This window comes from Echinops telfairi, unplaced genomic scaffold, assembly GCF_000313985.2.
Source record: "Echinops telfairi isolate 266 unplaced genomic scaffold, ASM31398v2 ScPeMD7_5592;HRSCAF=6446, whole genome shotgun sequence".
Lineage (NCBI taxonomy): Eukaryota > Metazoa > Chordata > Mammalia > Afrosoricida > Tenrecidae > Echinops > Echinops telfairi.
In genome coordinates this window covers 31,862,383-31,878,324 of record NW_022109491.1, presented here as the reverse complement: position 1 = coordinate 31,878,324, position 15,942 = coordinate 31,862,383, and the positions used below count along the sequence as shown (strand labels likewise).

The 15,942-nt window shown below is 43.8% G+C and overlaps 1 protein-coding gene and 1 pseudogene across 1 annotated transcript in view; both read right to left on the bottom strand.

Moving 5' to 3' along the window:
• Window positions 1-55: 55 nt before the first annotated feature.
• Window positions 56-3,068, bottom strand: LOC115871322 (annotated as a pseudogene).
• Window positions 3,069-3,634: 566 nt separating this feature from the next.
• The window catches only part of CRLS1 (cardiolipin synthase 1), a 24,732-nt gene continuing 12,424 nt past the window's right edge, over window positions 3,635-15,942 (bottom strand). Inside the window, 4 exon segments of the mRNA XM_004697841.3 lie at window positions 3,635-4,719; window positions 7,198-7,289; window positions 9,535-9,603; window positions 13,103-13,188. Coding sequence (XP_004697898.1) covers window positions 4,632-4,719; window positions 7,198-7,289; window positions 9,535-9,603; window positions 13,103-13,188 — 335 coding nt within the window. The 3' untranslated portion in view covers window positions 3,635-4,631.

Sequence of the window (15,942 nt, the reverse complement as noted above, 5' to 3'; positions counted from 1 at the left end):
TGTGCCTGTCAGATGTCTTTCCAGATATTTTACTTTTCCTTATTTTTTTAATTTATCAGTTATTTAATGAGGTTCTTTGAAAGAAATCTAAGACCAATTTCTGAGGGTAAATTCCATTTATGAGCAAGAAGGTAACATGCAAGTAGCCTTGGAATTGAGGAACATCTTTGAGTTTTGCCAAAATTTGCATGTCCAAGGCTTTCTGATCAGCTTTGCACTGATCTGCGCCATCTTGTATTTCTTTTTCATGTCAGAGATCTCACCTTCTTGGTGTCTTGGCTTCCAAAGCTGCTTCTTCTTGAAGTCGGCATCCATGAGATGCTTGGGGATTTTCACACCACTGATACTGATTTTGGTGAAGGTGGTGGCAATGACAAATTTCTGGTGTGTTCTACGCAGAGGAACTCGATGGAGGGAGAGAGGTCCAGTCACAAGCAGCAAGCCCCTGCCCAGCTGCTTCAGGAGAGCCACTCGGTGATGTCCCGGAGGGGTGTCATCAGAACAGTGCCCGGGGTGATGCTGGCGCGCACGCTTTTTGCCGTGCCTCCAAAACTGTCGCCACCAACTGTGCTTTGTGACAGTAGCAAGGTCCTTCTCCTCCTCAACCCTGAATTTGGCCGCTGAATCCTGCCTCTTGTACGTGGCCTTTCTGGAACACGTGGCAGGGCGCGAACAGCGGCCAATTCCTCGGACTTGGACGGGGTTTCTGCTGCAGTGGGGCTTCCCCTTCTTGAGCTTCCTGCCCTTGAGCTTAGCCTTCTGAACTCGACCACTGGCATTTGCTTTCTTGACTTCAGGCTGCTTCTCCTTGGCGTCCAGCTACTTCTCTGCCTTTTCACTTGCCGTTTTGCAAGATGGAAAAGATCTACTTTTTCACTTGCATGCAAACTTTTTAAAAAATTGATTTGATGAAATTGTGGTCTTTATTTCTATATTTTTCTGTTTGCATTCATTTCTACTATTTAAAAAAAAAAAACGTTGATTCTCACTTGCCTCTGAGTACCTATTAAACTGCACAACAATCAGGCTGCACAAACTGCCTGTTCAAATTTGACTTTCAGAACAGAATTGTCTAATGAGAGAGAATCACCGATCTAAAGGTAGACAATGAAAACTTGAAAAGAACCAAAGATATAATTAGGGTGAAGTCTACAGACCTGTCACTCCACTCGTTGTCTCAGTGCTTTTTCTAGCATACTACCATCGACTTATTGAGACTCACTGGCAGCACCAGAATCGGTTTCCATCACCAATTGAGTGTGTATGCATAAACCCCCTGGTAGCACAGTCAGGTAAGTGCTGGACAGCTAACCACAAGGTCAGAAGTTCAAACCCACCAAGAGCTCATCCACAGGAGAAGGCTATCTGCTCCCATCAAGAGTCACAAATGGAAAACTCTTATAAAAGGTTACCATAAACCAGAATTGACTCGTGGCAGTGGGTTTGTTTTTGGTTTACTACAGTTCCAATCATTTTGTCAATCGGTAGAATTTGCACGCTTTGTAATCAGATTCCCAAAATTGAGAGACATTTGGATAAAGGTTAAGGTGAGAGAAGCATACTACCCTGTCTAATTAAGACCTTAATAAAGAGAAAATTGGTCTGACGCCCATAAACCACTCCAAGGAACACCAACCCATTACAAACTATTGCTGCCAGACCAACTGACTCAGAGACCCAATAGGGCGGAGCAATACAGCCCCCATATGGTACCAAAGCTGTGATATGTAAGGAAGCAGGCTTTCACCTTTCTCCTAAAGAGCAGTGTGTGTGTGTGTGTGTGTGTTGAGTACCTAACCACTACACCACCAGGGCTCCTTACACAGCCTTTGTACCAAACCATAAACAAGTGTAATGCCACCCAGTGTTTTCTCCTGCAGGTATCTTGCTTTGAAAAGTTCTGCCTTTTCCCATCATTTTTGTGTGCTAATACTGTGTCTCATGGGTGGTCCACAGAGCACTTCCACCACCTCCCGACTCTCTGCCTCGCAGGCTCTGAGGCCTTCCAGGTACCAGAAGGGTTAAGAATGGCTGGCAACATGCCACTCTTCTCTTCTTTCTCACTCGACAGATCTGGTAGCAAGGTCACTGGCTGCGGGTATCAGTAATGTTCCGAGTCAAGGGCAGCTCTGTTGCTGGTCTGGAAACCAGAGGCAGGGAAAAGCAAGCTCCAAGTTCTCCAACCTCAAGGTTTGCTTATAACGACTTCCTGTCTTAACAGAGCGTGTGCTTTCAGTTCCCTCTTCAAAAACACGATTGGGGCGGGGCGGGGTGTGTGTGTGTGTGTGTGTGTGTGCATCCATTCATTCCTGCTTTCAATCTCTCCAAGCTTAAAAATTTGCAAAATTCACAAGCAGATACTGGCCCTGGGAGTTTAAAGGAGCATTTACCTTATTTATGGCACTGCTTCTCTTGGTTTCTATTCAATCCCCCTCGATAACTCCACAACACACACACACTACGTCACTTAAGCGGGCTGAGTATACTGCTGAATGATCTAGTGTACTCATTGAAGATGTGGTGTCTTACAGGAAAAATCCTTAGATATCAACAAAATAGTAAATGTTCTCTGGCATTTAACTTGTATCTAAAAATAGACAAGGCCACCAGTCCGAGCTACCTTGAGAGCTGTTTCCACACGATGGCAATGTCGCGCCTACCAACTGCTGCTTCGTACTGACTGATGAATTCAGTGCAGATGCCAAGAGTTGGGGACTTTGAAATCACTTGAAAAGTAAACCTCAAAGAGGTCTCCTGACCTCAGCACCATGAAAGGATCCTTGGCATCACGGAGTCCAGGAGTCAGAGAACACCAACAGACAACCCAAGTCCCCGGTTTCTATCAGGAATAAGTCTGTCTGTAGGGCCAATCATGAAATCCTCTGCTTTGGTCCAGAATGAAGTGTCATGGCCAGATTGTGAGACTGTCTATGAAAAGCCCTTTCCAATGCTTGGTGCTAGCCTCGTGGGCAGAGGAGCCCGTGTACCACATGGGAGGACTTCATAGCAGATTCTTTCTGTAAAAATGCTTTAACTCACCTGGCTTCCACTTACTATAAAAAAACCATCTCTAAACCTCTTTAATAGGAATGTCAGCCAAGAAGACCACTTTCAGTTGCAGGGATGCAGTACATGTATGGGTGTGATTCAGTGTGGGCTAGATACGGCCCCCCCTAAGTGAATCCTCAAAGTTTTAGTTTCCTCGTTTGTAAAAGAAGGACAACACCCCCCCACGCCCACCCTCACTAATATTTGTGATGACAAAAGTGAGAACGAGGATGTTTAGCTGTGGGGTAAACATCAATAATATTAAAACCATCACTCGGTACCTCTTTTCCTCTCCCAGGTACCCCAGCAAACATACAACAATGTCGAGTCTATGAAACAGAAGTTAGTGTCTGAGATCCCTTCTGAAGCGTGCTCGTCTCCTGTGTGCGCCAAGTCAAACCAAGACAGTGTAAAAGAAGAAGAAACAAGGGCTTTCCTCTGAAAAGTGAGCCCTCTTCTGGGGGAACTCAGCTCGTGTCATCCCACGAGCATGAGTGATCGAGACCAGTGGTGAGCTCCTTCAGGACATGTGTGTACACAACCATACGGTTGGTCAGTCGCTTAGCATCAAGAAAATCACTGTGACTTCCAGTTCTTTTACGATTTTAATAGTTTAACAAAAACAAAAGATACGCCAAAGTTTTAAAAATTGTTGAAAAATATAGTTTCATATTATTTACATATCACACGAATATGAGTTCCAAATATCATACAAACATTGCTATGAGAGAAACATGTGGGGAGTATGACACAAATTATGGACTCCCGGATGGCAAAGGGTAGCGGACATGTTCTTGCCTTCTAACGACCTTGGTTATTTGTGAGCCTGATACACACACTAGTAAGCACCTGAGAAATTGGAAGTCTTTACTGAGCAGAAATACCTCTATGAGAGAGGAGCTTCAAAAAAAACTCAAGGAAAAATGGAATTCAAGGAAAATGAAATTTTTCCATGAACATTTTGAAGCTCCTCACATTTAGTTTGAGCTCATTTATTTTTTTCACAACTTCGTGCATTTTAAATCTCTTTACAACTTTATTTCATTCGTAGCTAGGCAATCTTTATTCTGTCAATATACTCAATGATGGAAGAGTAACCCTGTGAACTACATTGTGCATCCGGATCTCAGATCAAACCCACAACCGTTGAGCCAAGTTGTACAGGATCTGTATTTAAGCCCGGAGCTTCCCCGGGTGTTCTGAGTTACTAAGTTCTACGTGGAGAAGCGGCAGCTCCAGCTTCCATGCTCTGGCCTGTTTTGTTTTCAAATATCTTAATATGTGACTGACAATCATTGGAATAACTGGCATCTTACAAATTAATCAAGAAACCTAAGATAGAAAGAAACAATTCTAAATGATAGCTTTATTTGTATTTAAAAATACACTGGAAATTCCGCATATGCCCATGATCAAGCTTACTTTCAATGCACACGACTTCAATTTGAATGACATGGTTTGTTCTGACAAGTCCTTTTTCAAGCTGAACACCAACATGGAAAAACTCCTTCAGATTTCCGAGTGGCCCTGGCACCAACGACGTGTCGATCGCTTCCTTGCTAGTGGTAGTGAGCGAATGGCTTTCATCTGCCTTTTATCACCTGCACTGTTTTCCGGCCGTAATGATAGTAACTGTACGCGGAGGCGGCTGTGGTGAGAGCCGTAAAACACCTTGTGCAGGAGCAAAGAAAGGACGAGTCAGCGAATCAAAACAGTGGGACCAGTCAAATTCATGAAGAATAATTAAGGTACTCCCCCTTCCCAAGGGACAAAAGCCATTAAGGTGCCCTCATTTAAAGGGGTATGTACAGAGTAAAAAGAGCCCCATAGATTTTTCTTTTAGCTACAAGAATCTAGGTATGCTACTTTAAAAATGTCGTTTGAATTACTACTATCAAGCAAAATCTAGCTTATGGTCCCCCTTAAATAAAAAAAAGATTCATAACAAACAAAAAAACCCCAAGATGTTGAGAACAAGGGGGGTCGGAGAGGAGACCCAAAGCCCATCTGTAGACAATGGGGTCTACCGAGGGGCCACAGGGAGGGGATGAGTCAACCAGGGTGCGGTAGAACACCGATGGATCACACAATACACCTCTATCCCTTGAGGCTTTCTCACCCGCCACTGTCAATGACCCCAGTGCTGCTCCTCCCTCTGGACCGGACCGGAGCAGGTACTCAGGTAAAGATAAGAGATAACGCTCCCGACACACGGAGTCCAGGAACAGGAATGGGAATAGCAATACCAGAAGGGTAGGATGATGCAGGGGAGAGAAGGGGAGGATGAGGGAACCGATCACAATGATTGGCACACACACGCCTTCAGGAAGAAGAACAACAGAAACCATGTGGGAAGGGAGACAGCAGTTGGTGTGAGATATGAAAATAATAATTTATAATCTATCAAGGGGCCACGAGGGGAGGCAGAAAGTAACTGAGACCAAGGGTTCAACAGAAAGTAAACGTCTAGAAAAGAACGATGGCAACAAATGTACAAACATGCCTGATACAACTGATGTCCGGATTAAGAGTTGTAAGAGCCCTCAATAAAGTGATCTTTTAATTTTAAAAAAGAAAGAAAAAAAAACAAAACAAAAAAAGAATGAAAGTACTAGCACCTGTCATCCTGATCATACATTGTCTGATGTTCGGTTTGATTCTCACTACAGCCTCATCTTGAGGAGGAGGAAATGGAGGCAGGGAACTTGCTCAGAGCGACAGACCCGCACGAGCCTGGCATAGGCTCGAGTCCAGGTCCACCTGCGCTCTTCCCCCGCTCCAGGCGGGAGGACAGTAGCAGCTCTCATTCTTGCGAGTTTTGGAAATCCCCAGGGTTATGGATATCAGAGTAATCTGAAATCTATTGTAGTACTTTGCTTACTGAGTTCCCTAAAGTGAATTATCAGATTAACCAACCCTCTTGATTTCCTTTGAAATTGCACAATTTAAAAAAAGAATTTTTTTTAAAGCTTAGTATGTGTATAATTTTAAAAGATCCTTTTTGGGCTTTCCCTCGACACCCCCCAATATGAAATCCACCCAGACCCCAAGGCACAAACCCTCCTCCCTTCCTGGAGTTGTCACTCTGCTTTCTACTGAGAAGTAGCTTCCCTTCTTGGAAACCTCCAGAGGTCATCTGTGTTCCTCATAAAAGCTACTGAGTATGATTGGTATGTGCCATGCTTGTTTCTTTTTTATTATTTTATTGGGGGCTTTCACAGTTCTCATCACAATCCATGCATATATCCAGTGTGTCAAGCACATTTGTACATATGTTGCCATCATCATTTTCAAAACATTTTCTTTCTACTTGAGCCCTTAGTATCAGCTTTTTTTCCTCCCCCCCTCCTGAACCCTTGATAATTTATAAATTATGATTTTTTTAAATTTCTTACACTAACTGCTGTCTCCTTTCACCCACTTTTCTGTTGTTTGCCTTGTGTGTGTGTGTGTGTGTGTGCGCGCGCGCGCGCGCGCGCACACGGGTTACTTATATGTCAATCATTGTGATTGGTTTCCCCTTTCTCCCCCTACCTTCCCCTTACCCTCCTGATATCGCTATTCTCATTATTGGTCCTGAGGGATTTATCTGTCCTGGATTCCCTGTGTTGCAAGCTCTTATCTGTACCCGTGTACATGCTCTGGTCTAGGCAGATTTGTAAGGTAGAATTGGGGTCATGATTGTGGGGGAGCAAGTATTAAAGAATGAGAGGAAAGTTGTGTGTTTCATCAGTGCTATACTGCATCCTGACTGGCTCATCCCTTCTGTGAGGGGATGTCCAATTGTCTACAGATGGGCTTTGGATCTCCACTCTTCCCTCCCCCTTGTTCAAATCCATATGATTGTTTGTTCTGGGTCTTTGATGCCTGATACCTGATCGCATCAACACCTCATGATCACACAGGCTGGTGTGCTTCTTCCCTGTGGGTCTTGTTGCTTCTCAGCTAGATGGCTGCTTGTTTATCTTCAAGCCTTAAGACCCCAGACGAATAGCAAGTTTCTTAAGAGTGCTATCAATTATAAAATACAGCCTCGGGCTTTATCCTTCAGTGCTCAGTAGACAGTAAGTGCTCCAAAGGAACCCTCAGACTGCTAGAATAGATCGTTTTGTTGGCGTCTACCCAACCCTGAGTCTCCATTTAGCTTACCACAGGATCTGAAGGTAGATGCTGTCAGCATAATTGAAAACTGGAGCTGCCAAAGAAGCTGCTACCAGGATCAACTGGACTGCTGTGTTTACCTTAAAGAAAAAAAAGGGGGGGGGGTTTGTTTTTAAAATACTGTCGACCAGATCCCGCTTCAGGCTTGACAGGCAAAAGCAGATAGCTCATCATGCCGAAAAGTGCTGTATCCTCATCATGCTTGATGTCGGTTTCTAACTCCAGAATCTCGGGCAAAGGACCTGGCGTTCCCAGGTCAGAATACAGACAAGGGCAACCTCACCCGCTGCTCTGACTGCACAACTGCTCTGCACAGTGAGGCTACCGCAGCGGTCAGGATCGGCACAGCAATCCAATGTTGCCAATTCCGCTGCCTGCTTTCCAGCTGCACACTACAACAGCCCTGTGGGCATGAACATAGCGGAGCTGCCTCTACACTGGTCGACAAGGTAACAAGTTACTTGCTTGCAGTCACAGCAGTTCACAGAACCAAACCTAGAACCCAGAATTCCTGGTACCTCATCCACTGTGCCCTGCACACTGCCCACCTGGTAAACCCTATTTGATTGAAAATGGAAATCCACTCATCTCGTCTTGAAGCAGAGGCTCGCTGCAGGGAATGAGAAGGGGTCCCTGGCTTAAAAGGCAGCATGTGAAGAAAACAGAATTGGAATACAGAGAAGCCCCCATCTGCTTATGAGAGAAGGACTTCAGGGGGGCTGTGCAGATGAAACACTGGGTGGTGTGCTCAGCAACGCAGCTGTGGTCTGCAGCCAAATGACAACGATTCCATTTCCTCAATGAAAGCAAATGATTTGGTCCCTGCACCATGTAATACTACACTCAAATTGCTGTATTACAAATCATCAGAAGCCAAAATCAAAAACATGTATATAGATTAACAGCCCACCTCAAGGACTAGTAAATAAAACAATCACCCTTCTGTCCATAGGTAATCTGCACCCCAAGCCAATGAAACCTCTGTCACAGGCATGGGACAACAATAGTTGGTGCAAATGGAAAAGTGGGTGCAGGGAGACATTGGTCAGTGTAAGCATGACAAAATAATAACAATGTATAAATTATCAAGGGTTCATTGGGCGGGGGGTGGGGGGTGGGGGGGGAATAAGAAGCTGGTACCAAGGGCTCAAGTGGAAAGAAAATGTTTTGACGATGATGATGGCAATAAATGTATAAATGTGCGTGACACAATGGATGGATGGATGTACGGTAATAAGAATTGTACAAGCCCACAACAAAATGACTTTTTTTTTTAAGTGATTTAACCATAGGGGAGAACAAAAAGAGAAAAAATGTTCTAAAATCTATTGTGGTAATGACTATACAATTATTCTTGATATTACTGAATTATTGAATTGTATGATATGTGGTTATGTGCCAATAAAACTGTAAAAGAAAAGAAGCAAAAAAGAAAAACACAAGTCCTCAGGACTTGTAACTGCCGTTACAGCAGCCTGTGTGGATATGTGTAAACCAGGCATATTGGGAACACAGAATAGGTAACCAAGAGTAACAACACTTTGCTAGTGAATAAAAATTCCTTGCATCCTTTTTCAACTGCAGCAATCTCTGGAAAACGGAAGGACTGCACTATACAAGAATAATGTTTTTCTTAAAGAGAACCCAAAATAAAACCAAACACTGCCTTTGAGTCTAGTCCATTTCAACCCACAGCAATCCTAAGGACAGACTAGACCCACACCTTTGGGTTCCTGAGGCTGTAAGAGATCATGGGCGCAGAACGCCTCATCTTTTGCCCACAGAGCACCTGGTGGGTTCAAACGGCTGCCCTTGTGGTAATTAGCAACCCAACACGGAACCCCTCACAGGGGTCGCCTAACTCATTAACAGTAGCAAAATTACAGTTATGAAGTAGCAACGAAAATAATTTTATGGTTGGGGGGTCACCACAACTTGAGGAACTGTATGAAAGGTCGAGGCATTTGGAAAGTTGAGAACCACTGCACTATGCCAACAGGGCTCCTACCCTGAGAGAGAGAGGGTAATAAAAAAGGAGGGAAGTTTCACTTCATCTTCTACATCTCAGTCAAGAAGCAATTACATTTCAACTCTCTTCAGCTTCTCTAATCGGAGGCTGGCTGACGTACCTCATTCAGACATTTAAACTCTCAAACCACCAATGCAAAACACAACACACATACTGAAGATGCAAAATGCTTGTGCTAAAACTGACAGCATGACTGCACTCGTCAATCTCTCTTTCTGTCACACACACACACACACACACACATACACACACACACACACACACCACAGCTTAAAAGGACATCTGATGTCTCTTACCTTGCTGATGAATGTTGGTTTTAACCTGGCGGTGGCATAGCAAGGATTAAAATACTTAGCAAGTGTTCTCTGGCAAAGGGACAAAAAAAATTACATATATATATTTCCTGTTCAAGTTTAAAACAAGTATTTTTGCTACTATATGTAAGTAACAGAGTATTATCTATATAATACCAGTTTTATACTAATGACACAATCAAGAAGAATGGGGCTGCATTCACCATCAAAAAGGACATTTCAAGATCTACCTTGAAGTACAATGCTGTCTGTGATAAGATTATATCTGTCCGCCTTCAAGGAAATCTAATCAATACAATTATTTTTCAAATGTATGCACCAACAGCCTAAGCTAGTTGATTAAGAAGTTGGAGAAATCCACCAAAGTCTTCAGTCTTAAATTGATCAAACATGCAATCAAGATGCACTGATAATTATTGGCGAGTGGAATGCAAAAGTTAGAGACAAAGAGGAAGGCGCAGTAGTTGGAAAATATGGCCTTCATGAAAGAAATGAAGCTGGACATCGCATGATAGAATTTTGTAAGACCAAGGATTTGTTCATAGCAAATGCCTGTTTCCAACAACTCAAATGATGACTATACACGTGGACTTCTCCAGATGGAATACAGAGAAATCAAATGGACTACATCTGTGGGAAGAGAGGCCAGAGAAGCTCAATATCCGCATAAAACCCTGGGCAGGAGCTGACTTTGGAACAGACAAGAAATTGCTCATATGAGGTCTTGTCTTTAATGACAGATCTATACTTGTACCCATTCCAAAAATAGATGACCCAGTAGAAGGCCCAAATTATAGAATATCATTAATATCACATGCAAGTAAAATTTTGGTGGAGATCACTCAACAACAGCTGCAGCAGTACACTGGCAGGGAGCTGCCAGGGGTTCAGGCCAGATTCAGAAGAGGACATGGAACAAAGGATCTCATTGCTGAGGTCAGATGAATTCTGGCTCAAAGCAGAGAGTACCAGAAAGATGTTTACTTGTGTTTTACTGACTATGCCAAAACATTCGCCAGCGTGGATAGCTAGCTACGGATAGCCTGAAGGAAGAATGAGAGTCCCAGAACACTTCATGGTGCTCATGAGAAACTTGTACATGGATCATAAGGCAGCTGTGAACAGAACAATGGCATACTGCAAGGTTTAAAATCAGAAAACGTGTCCATTATGGCTGTATCCTCCCCACTGTACTTAGTCCATCTGAATGCAGAGCAAATCATCAGAGCAGTTACATGGAGAAGAGTGCAGCATTAGGACTGGAGGAAGGCTTAATTTAACAATCTTGTTTGCTGCAGGTGAGAAGGACTTAAAGAACTTGCTGAAGACATCAAGGAGTGCAACATTTGGTAGGGATTGCAATTCAATGTAAAGATGGCCAAAATCCTCACAACTGGACCTATTTGCAACATCATGATAAATGGAGAAAAAATAGAAGTTGTCAAGGATTTTGTCTTGCTTGGATCCACAATCAATACTCATGGAAGCAGCCGTCATGAGATCAAAAGAGGAGGCCCAGTAGGTGAATGTGCTCACAAGGCCTCTTCAGAGGGCTGGGAAGCATGGCGGCTACTTTGAGGACGAAGGTGCCCCTGACCAAGCCATGGCATTTTCAATTGCCTTAGTTATTTATGAAAGTTAGACAGGAAGGCCAGAGTGCTCTTAGGGGCAAGGATGGCAACACTTCACTTCGTCTTGCACACTTTGGACGTGTGGTCAGGAAGGATCTGACCTTGGAAAAGGACAGCGTGCTTGATAAAGTAGAGGGGCAGCAAAAGGGGCAGGCCCTCACGGAGATGGCTCGGCGTGGCTGCAACCACGGTCTCAAGCATAGCAACAACTGTGAAGACGACGCAGGGCCGGGCAGCGGTTCCGTCTGCTGGGCATAAAGGGTTGCTATGGGTTGGAGTCAGCTTGAAAGCCCCTAACAACTACAGCATGAATGCAAACTGGCCACATGGGCTCCCAGACTTATTTGACCCACCACCCTTTTGCAGAAAAAGAATTACTCAGTGTTCATCTGGCCATTAAAACCTTTCATACTACCGCCCCTCATCCAAGACAAAGTGTGCTTAAGTGACACCCCGCCCCTCGTACTTCCAGCAACCCCCCGAGGGTGGTATTGCCCACTTTGAGAAACACTGGACCAGACATAGGCTCTTAAACTGTGGGTCACAACCCCATGTAGTTACCTCCTAGCACTGAGTTGACTCTGGCTTATAGGGACCGCAAAACAGAGTAGAAATATGCCCTGTGGGTTTCTGAGACTGTTCACTCTTTACAGGAATAAAAAGCTCCTCTTTCTCCGCAGCGCAGGGGGTGGTTTCAAATTGCAGCCCAACCTAGAATGCACTCCACCACACAGGCTCCTGCGACCGCCTAACTGAATGTGAGGGTCTCGACAAACTTGGCAACAGGACAAGGTTTCTGATCCTCCGACAACCAAAAATTAATTCACAATGGACCACATAACGAATCTGAGGCGTTTCTGGCAGTGCTTGCCCATGTTGCAAATTTCTTGGCCAAAGGGGGACCCCGGCGGAGAAAGTTTAAGAATCCCTCAACCAGACGCACCCTTTATACGCACCTTCTTTTATTACACGATATAAGAAATATTTGCATTCTTGGTAAATTATATGCATTATTATAAAAAATTTTCTTTCATGGTTATTGAAAATAGATCTTTAAAAATGTATAATGCAAAAACCAAACCTACAGCCATCGAGCTGATTCCAAACTTACAGTGACTCTGAGACTATCAATCTTTCAGGGAGCTGACAGCCTCCTCTTTCTTCCACAGAGTGGCTGCCAGATTTGGACTGCCGACCTTGTGGATAGCAGTTTAACACCTAACCCACAACCTAACATACTAACTTTTCTTATTTCTCAGTTCCTTAAAATGTTTCTAGCAATACTGTCATAATGTTTGTTTGGGTGCATCTTTTTCCTAAAATAAATTAATTAAATAACCTTATCACTATTTTCTTTTTACAGACATAAAAACATAAAATACGGCTCTATTTTCACGAATGTGGGGACCGAGAGGTAGGGTTATTAGGCTAAGCTTATGTGTTCGGCTATCTGTAGAGGCAGTGACCAAATATGCAAACAAGCTGTCCCAGGACCAGGGAACTCTGACTTCGAACGCCAGTTCTGGACAAGCCATCTTTGAGGGAGCAGTTTTTAACAGATGCAGATTCTCCGAACAAGAGTTTGCTGCTAGGGACAGCCTAGCTGGTCTTGCTCTCATGCATAAGCAATCACAACGACAGAGACTTGGAAAAAAAACATATCCTTTACAGTGATTATTCATGTGCTTACTCAACCACTTTCCTTAGTGGTCAATTTAACTAGTAAGAAGATAATTATGTTTCATTTTGAACACTGCTGGTAAGTGGGGATTTAAAAATAGCTTCCATAAATGATGTCCACCACGTGAAAAGGCATTTGCAATAGAACAAATTTTACTACACCACCACCCTGCCCCCTTTTTAAACCTTAAGTTATAAGTAATCCTAAAAAACGGGCTTTCAGGGGGAAATAAACTCACCGGTGTTGGAAGAGTTCGATATCTGACATAAAAAACGGCAGCAATCAACAGTATATCTCTTGAAATTATCATATAAGTAAGTGAAACTGGAAATCAAATAGAGAATAGTTTTGATTGGGATTTGGAAAATTACTGTGAACAGACATTTACGAATACAGTAAAGCCTTATTTAGAGTTAAGCCTTCTTATAAACTGGTGTTTCACCAAAGGAAAATTGACAATAAACATAATGGTTTAGGATCAACACAGTGAGTCACTGATTTTTGTCTTCTTTAACCTTCCCTAAATGACAGTGGTGGTGGTGTAAAGTATTGGGATCCTAAGTCTGCGTTTCAAATGCGGACTTTCTTGCCTCTGGTCTTAAGCTGTCCTCTGTAGTTTGTCAGTGTTAACTAGACACTCAGCCCACACTGGCTCCTGTGCTACTTTGTGGCCTTAAGGGGAATTACATGGAAAGGAAAATTTTGGTGGAGATCATTGTAAAGGGACTACGATGTTAGAGACCTGAAACATTCTGGAGTCTCGGGAGCTGACTGCTGGATTCTACATTCTAGACTAATTCTCTAAAGAGTAAAATATCCCATGTGTATCACTTGCAGAGAAATAACACACTTTCCCTTTTGTTCCACCAATTTCTACCCAGGGCCAGTGCGGTTTCCCCTGCCCCATTCCTGCAGTGAACTGGAATCAAACGGGCACTCAGCGTGTCCCCAGCTTTCAGTGTGGCTCTGCAGCTAGCGGATTTTCAGACGGACACCCACGAACTCCTACTCCCCCGGTGAGGGACTGCACGTTTTTACAATGAATTTATTGGGGGATCACCTGTATAAAAAAGTGTGTGTACGGGGGCTGGGTGTTAAATGGCTTCTACTGCCAAACAGAAAGGGCTATGCACCTCTCCTCCCAGTGCTTTCACACAATTCTTTTATGCTGCAGCTCCCCAGTGATGACATTCTGCAGTCCATCAACTTGAACAGAAAGCCCACTGTTTTAATTCATTAGCGATCTGCTGCTCACAGCTTTGCTTTCAGTGTTGACCCTTGACCTTAATGACAACACTGTGCTAACAGAAAACGTTGGCCATAGGCACATTCACTTTGCTCACAGCTGCAGAGCACAGAGAAGACATGGTGACAGGAGCCAAACACTACAGCAGGCACAAGCCATGATTTCTAAGGGTCATTTCACACTTTTAAGACAAATCTTCCCTACAGTGGTAGTTAGCGGGCAAAAGCTAAGCAATCCCATTTCATAATGGCACAAAGCCATGGAAATTGCACACAGCAAACCTCTTTAAATGAACGTTGGTGGGTCAATGGTTAAGCACTCGACCCTGGAGAGATTGAAGGTTAGAACCCACCAGTCATTCCGAGAAATAGATACCCTGACCATCTGCTCCCCTAGGGATTACAGCCTACGACGCCCACAGGGCCGGGTCTACTGTCATTTAGGGTTGCCATGAGTTGGCACACAATAACAAAAACTCCCTAAACAGGACTTTGTGAGAAAAGGAACACTTAGTATTGCATTTTCTCACCACAGTAAAAAAAAAAAAAAAAAAAAAAGCAAAACCATTTCAACCTATATGAGAGATCTGAACAGGAAAGAAGATGAGGCAATGCAGGACAGAGCAAAGACTTCTAGTTCTGTCAAAATAGCTGCCCAAAAGACGTTTTATTGGCCACCTGGCACTATTTTAAGTTTTTTTTAATATACATTATGTCATTTAAGGAATATCAACCTCATTAAATAGGGACCATCACTATTTCCATTTTGCAAGTACAGAAAGCAGGCAAGCTGAGGCAGATTATGCAACAGTCTCAGAGCCCCCGGGGGAGTGGGCCCCATCCTATACAACAGTCTCAGAGCCCCCAGGGCAGTGGGCCCCATCCTATACAACAGTCTCAGAGCCCCAAGGGGCAGTGGGCTCTGTCCTATACAACAGTCTCAGAGCCCCCGGGGGAGTGGGCCTCATCCTACTTAACAGTCTCAGAGCCCCCAGGGCAGTGGGCCCCATCCTATACAACAGTCTCAGGGCTCCCTCCCCCTTACCCCCTACCCCAGGGCAGTGGGCCCCATCCTATACAACAGTCTCAGGGCTCCCTCCCCCTTACCCCTACCCCAGGGCAGTGGGCCCCACCGGGCCTATGGGATTGCAGTGAGTCAGAACGGACATGATGGCAGGGAGTTTGGGTTTTCGGTTATTTAAAAACCCCACCTGTGTCGGGACAAAAACCTCAAAAAAACTTCAAAGATTTTAACAAATTTAACCAAGCATTTAAAGATCATTCAACTTCATGCAAACATCACCCAAGAGGACAACAAAACAAGAACACAAGCCGTAACTCATTCCGTGAAGCTAGTTAGTCCCATAAAGATGTACAGTCTTGGAAACCCAAAGAGGCAGCTCTACTTCTACTCTGTCCTATGAATTGCAATCGACACAATGGCAGCGAGATTGTCATTTGTTAGTTTTTAAGTTTATGAGGTTAGCGTAAACTTGAAACTAAAACATAGTGGGAGAAAAACTGCAAGCAAATTTCATTAATCTAGATAGGAAATCTTGAGCAAACTATTAGTAAACCAAATCCAGCAATAACTTCGTAACACAGTATGACCAAGTTGGATTTATGCGAGAAATTGCAGGTTGGTTTCACATTAGAAAATCAATAATGCGATTCAGTATGCATTAACAAATTACTGAGGGGAAAGCCATATGATCATAACACATGAAAAAAAGTGTGGTACAATTCAGTATCCATATTTCCAATCCAAACGGCAGCTCAGACACATTTGTTTCCCCAGAATGGACAATACTGCCTGCCCCTGGTGGTGCTAGA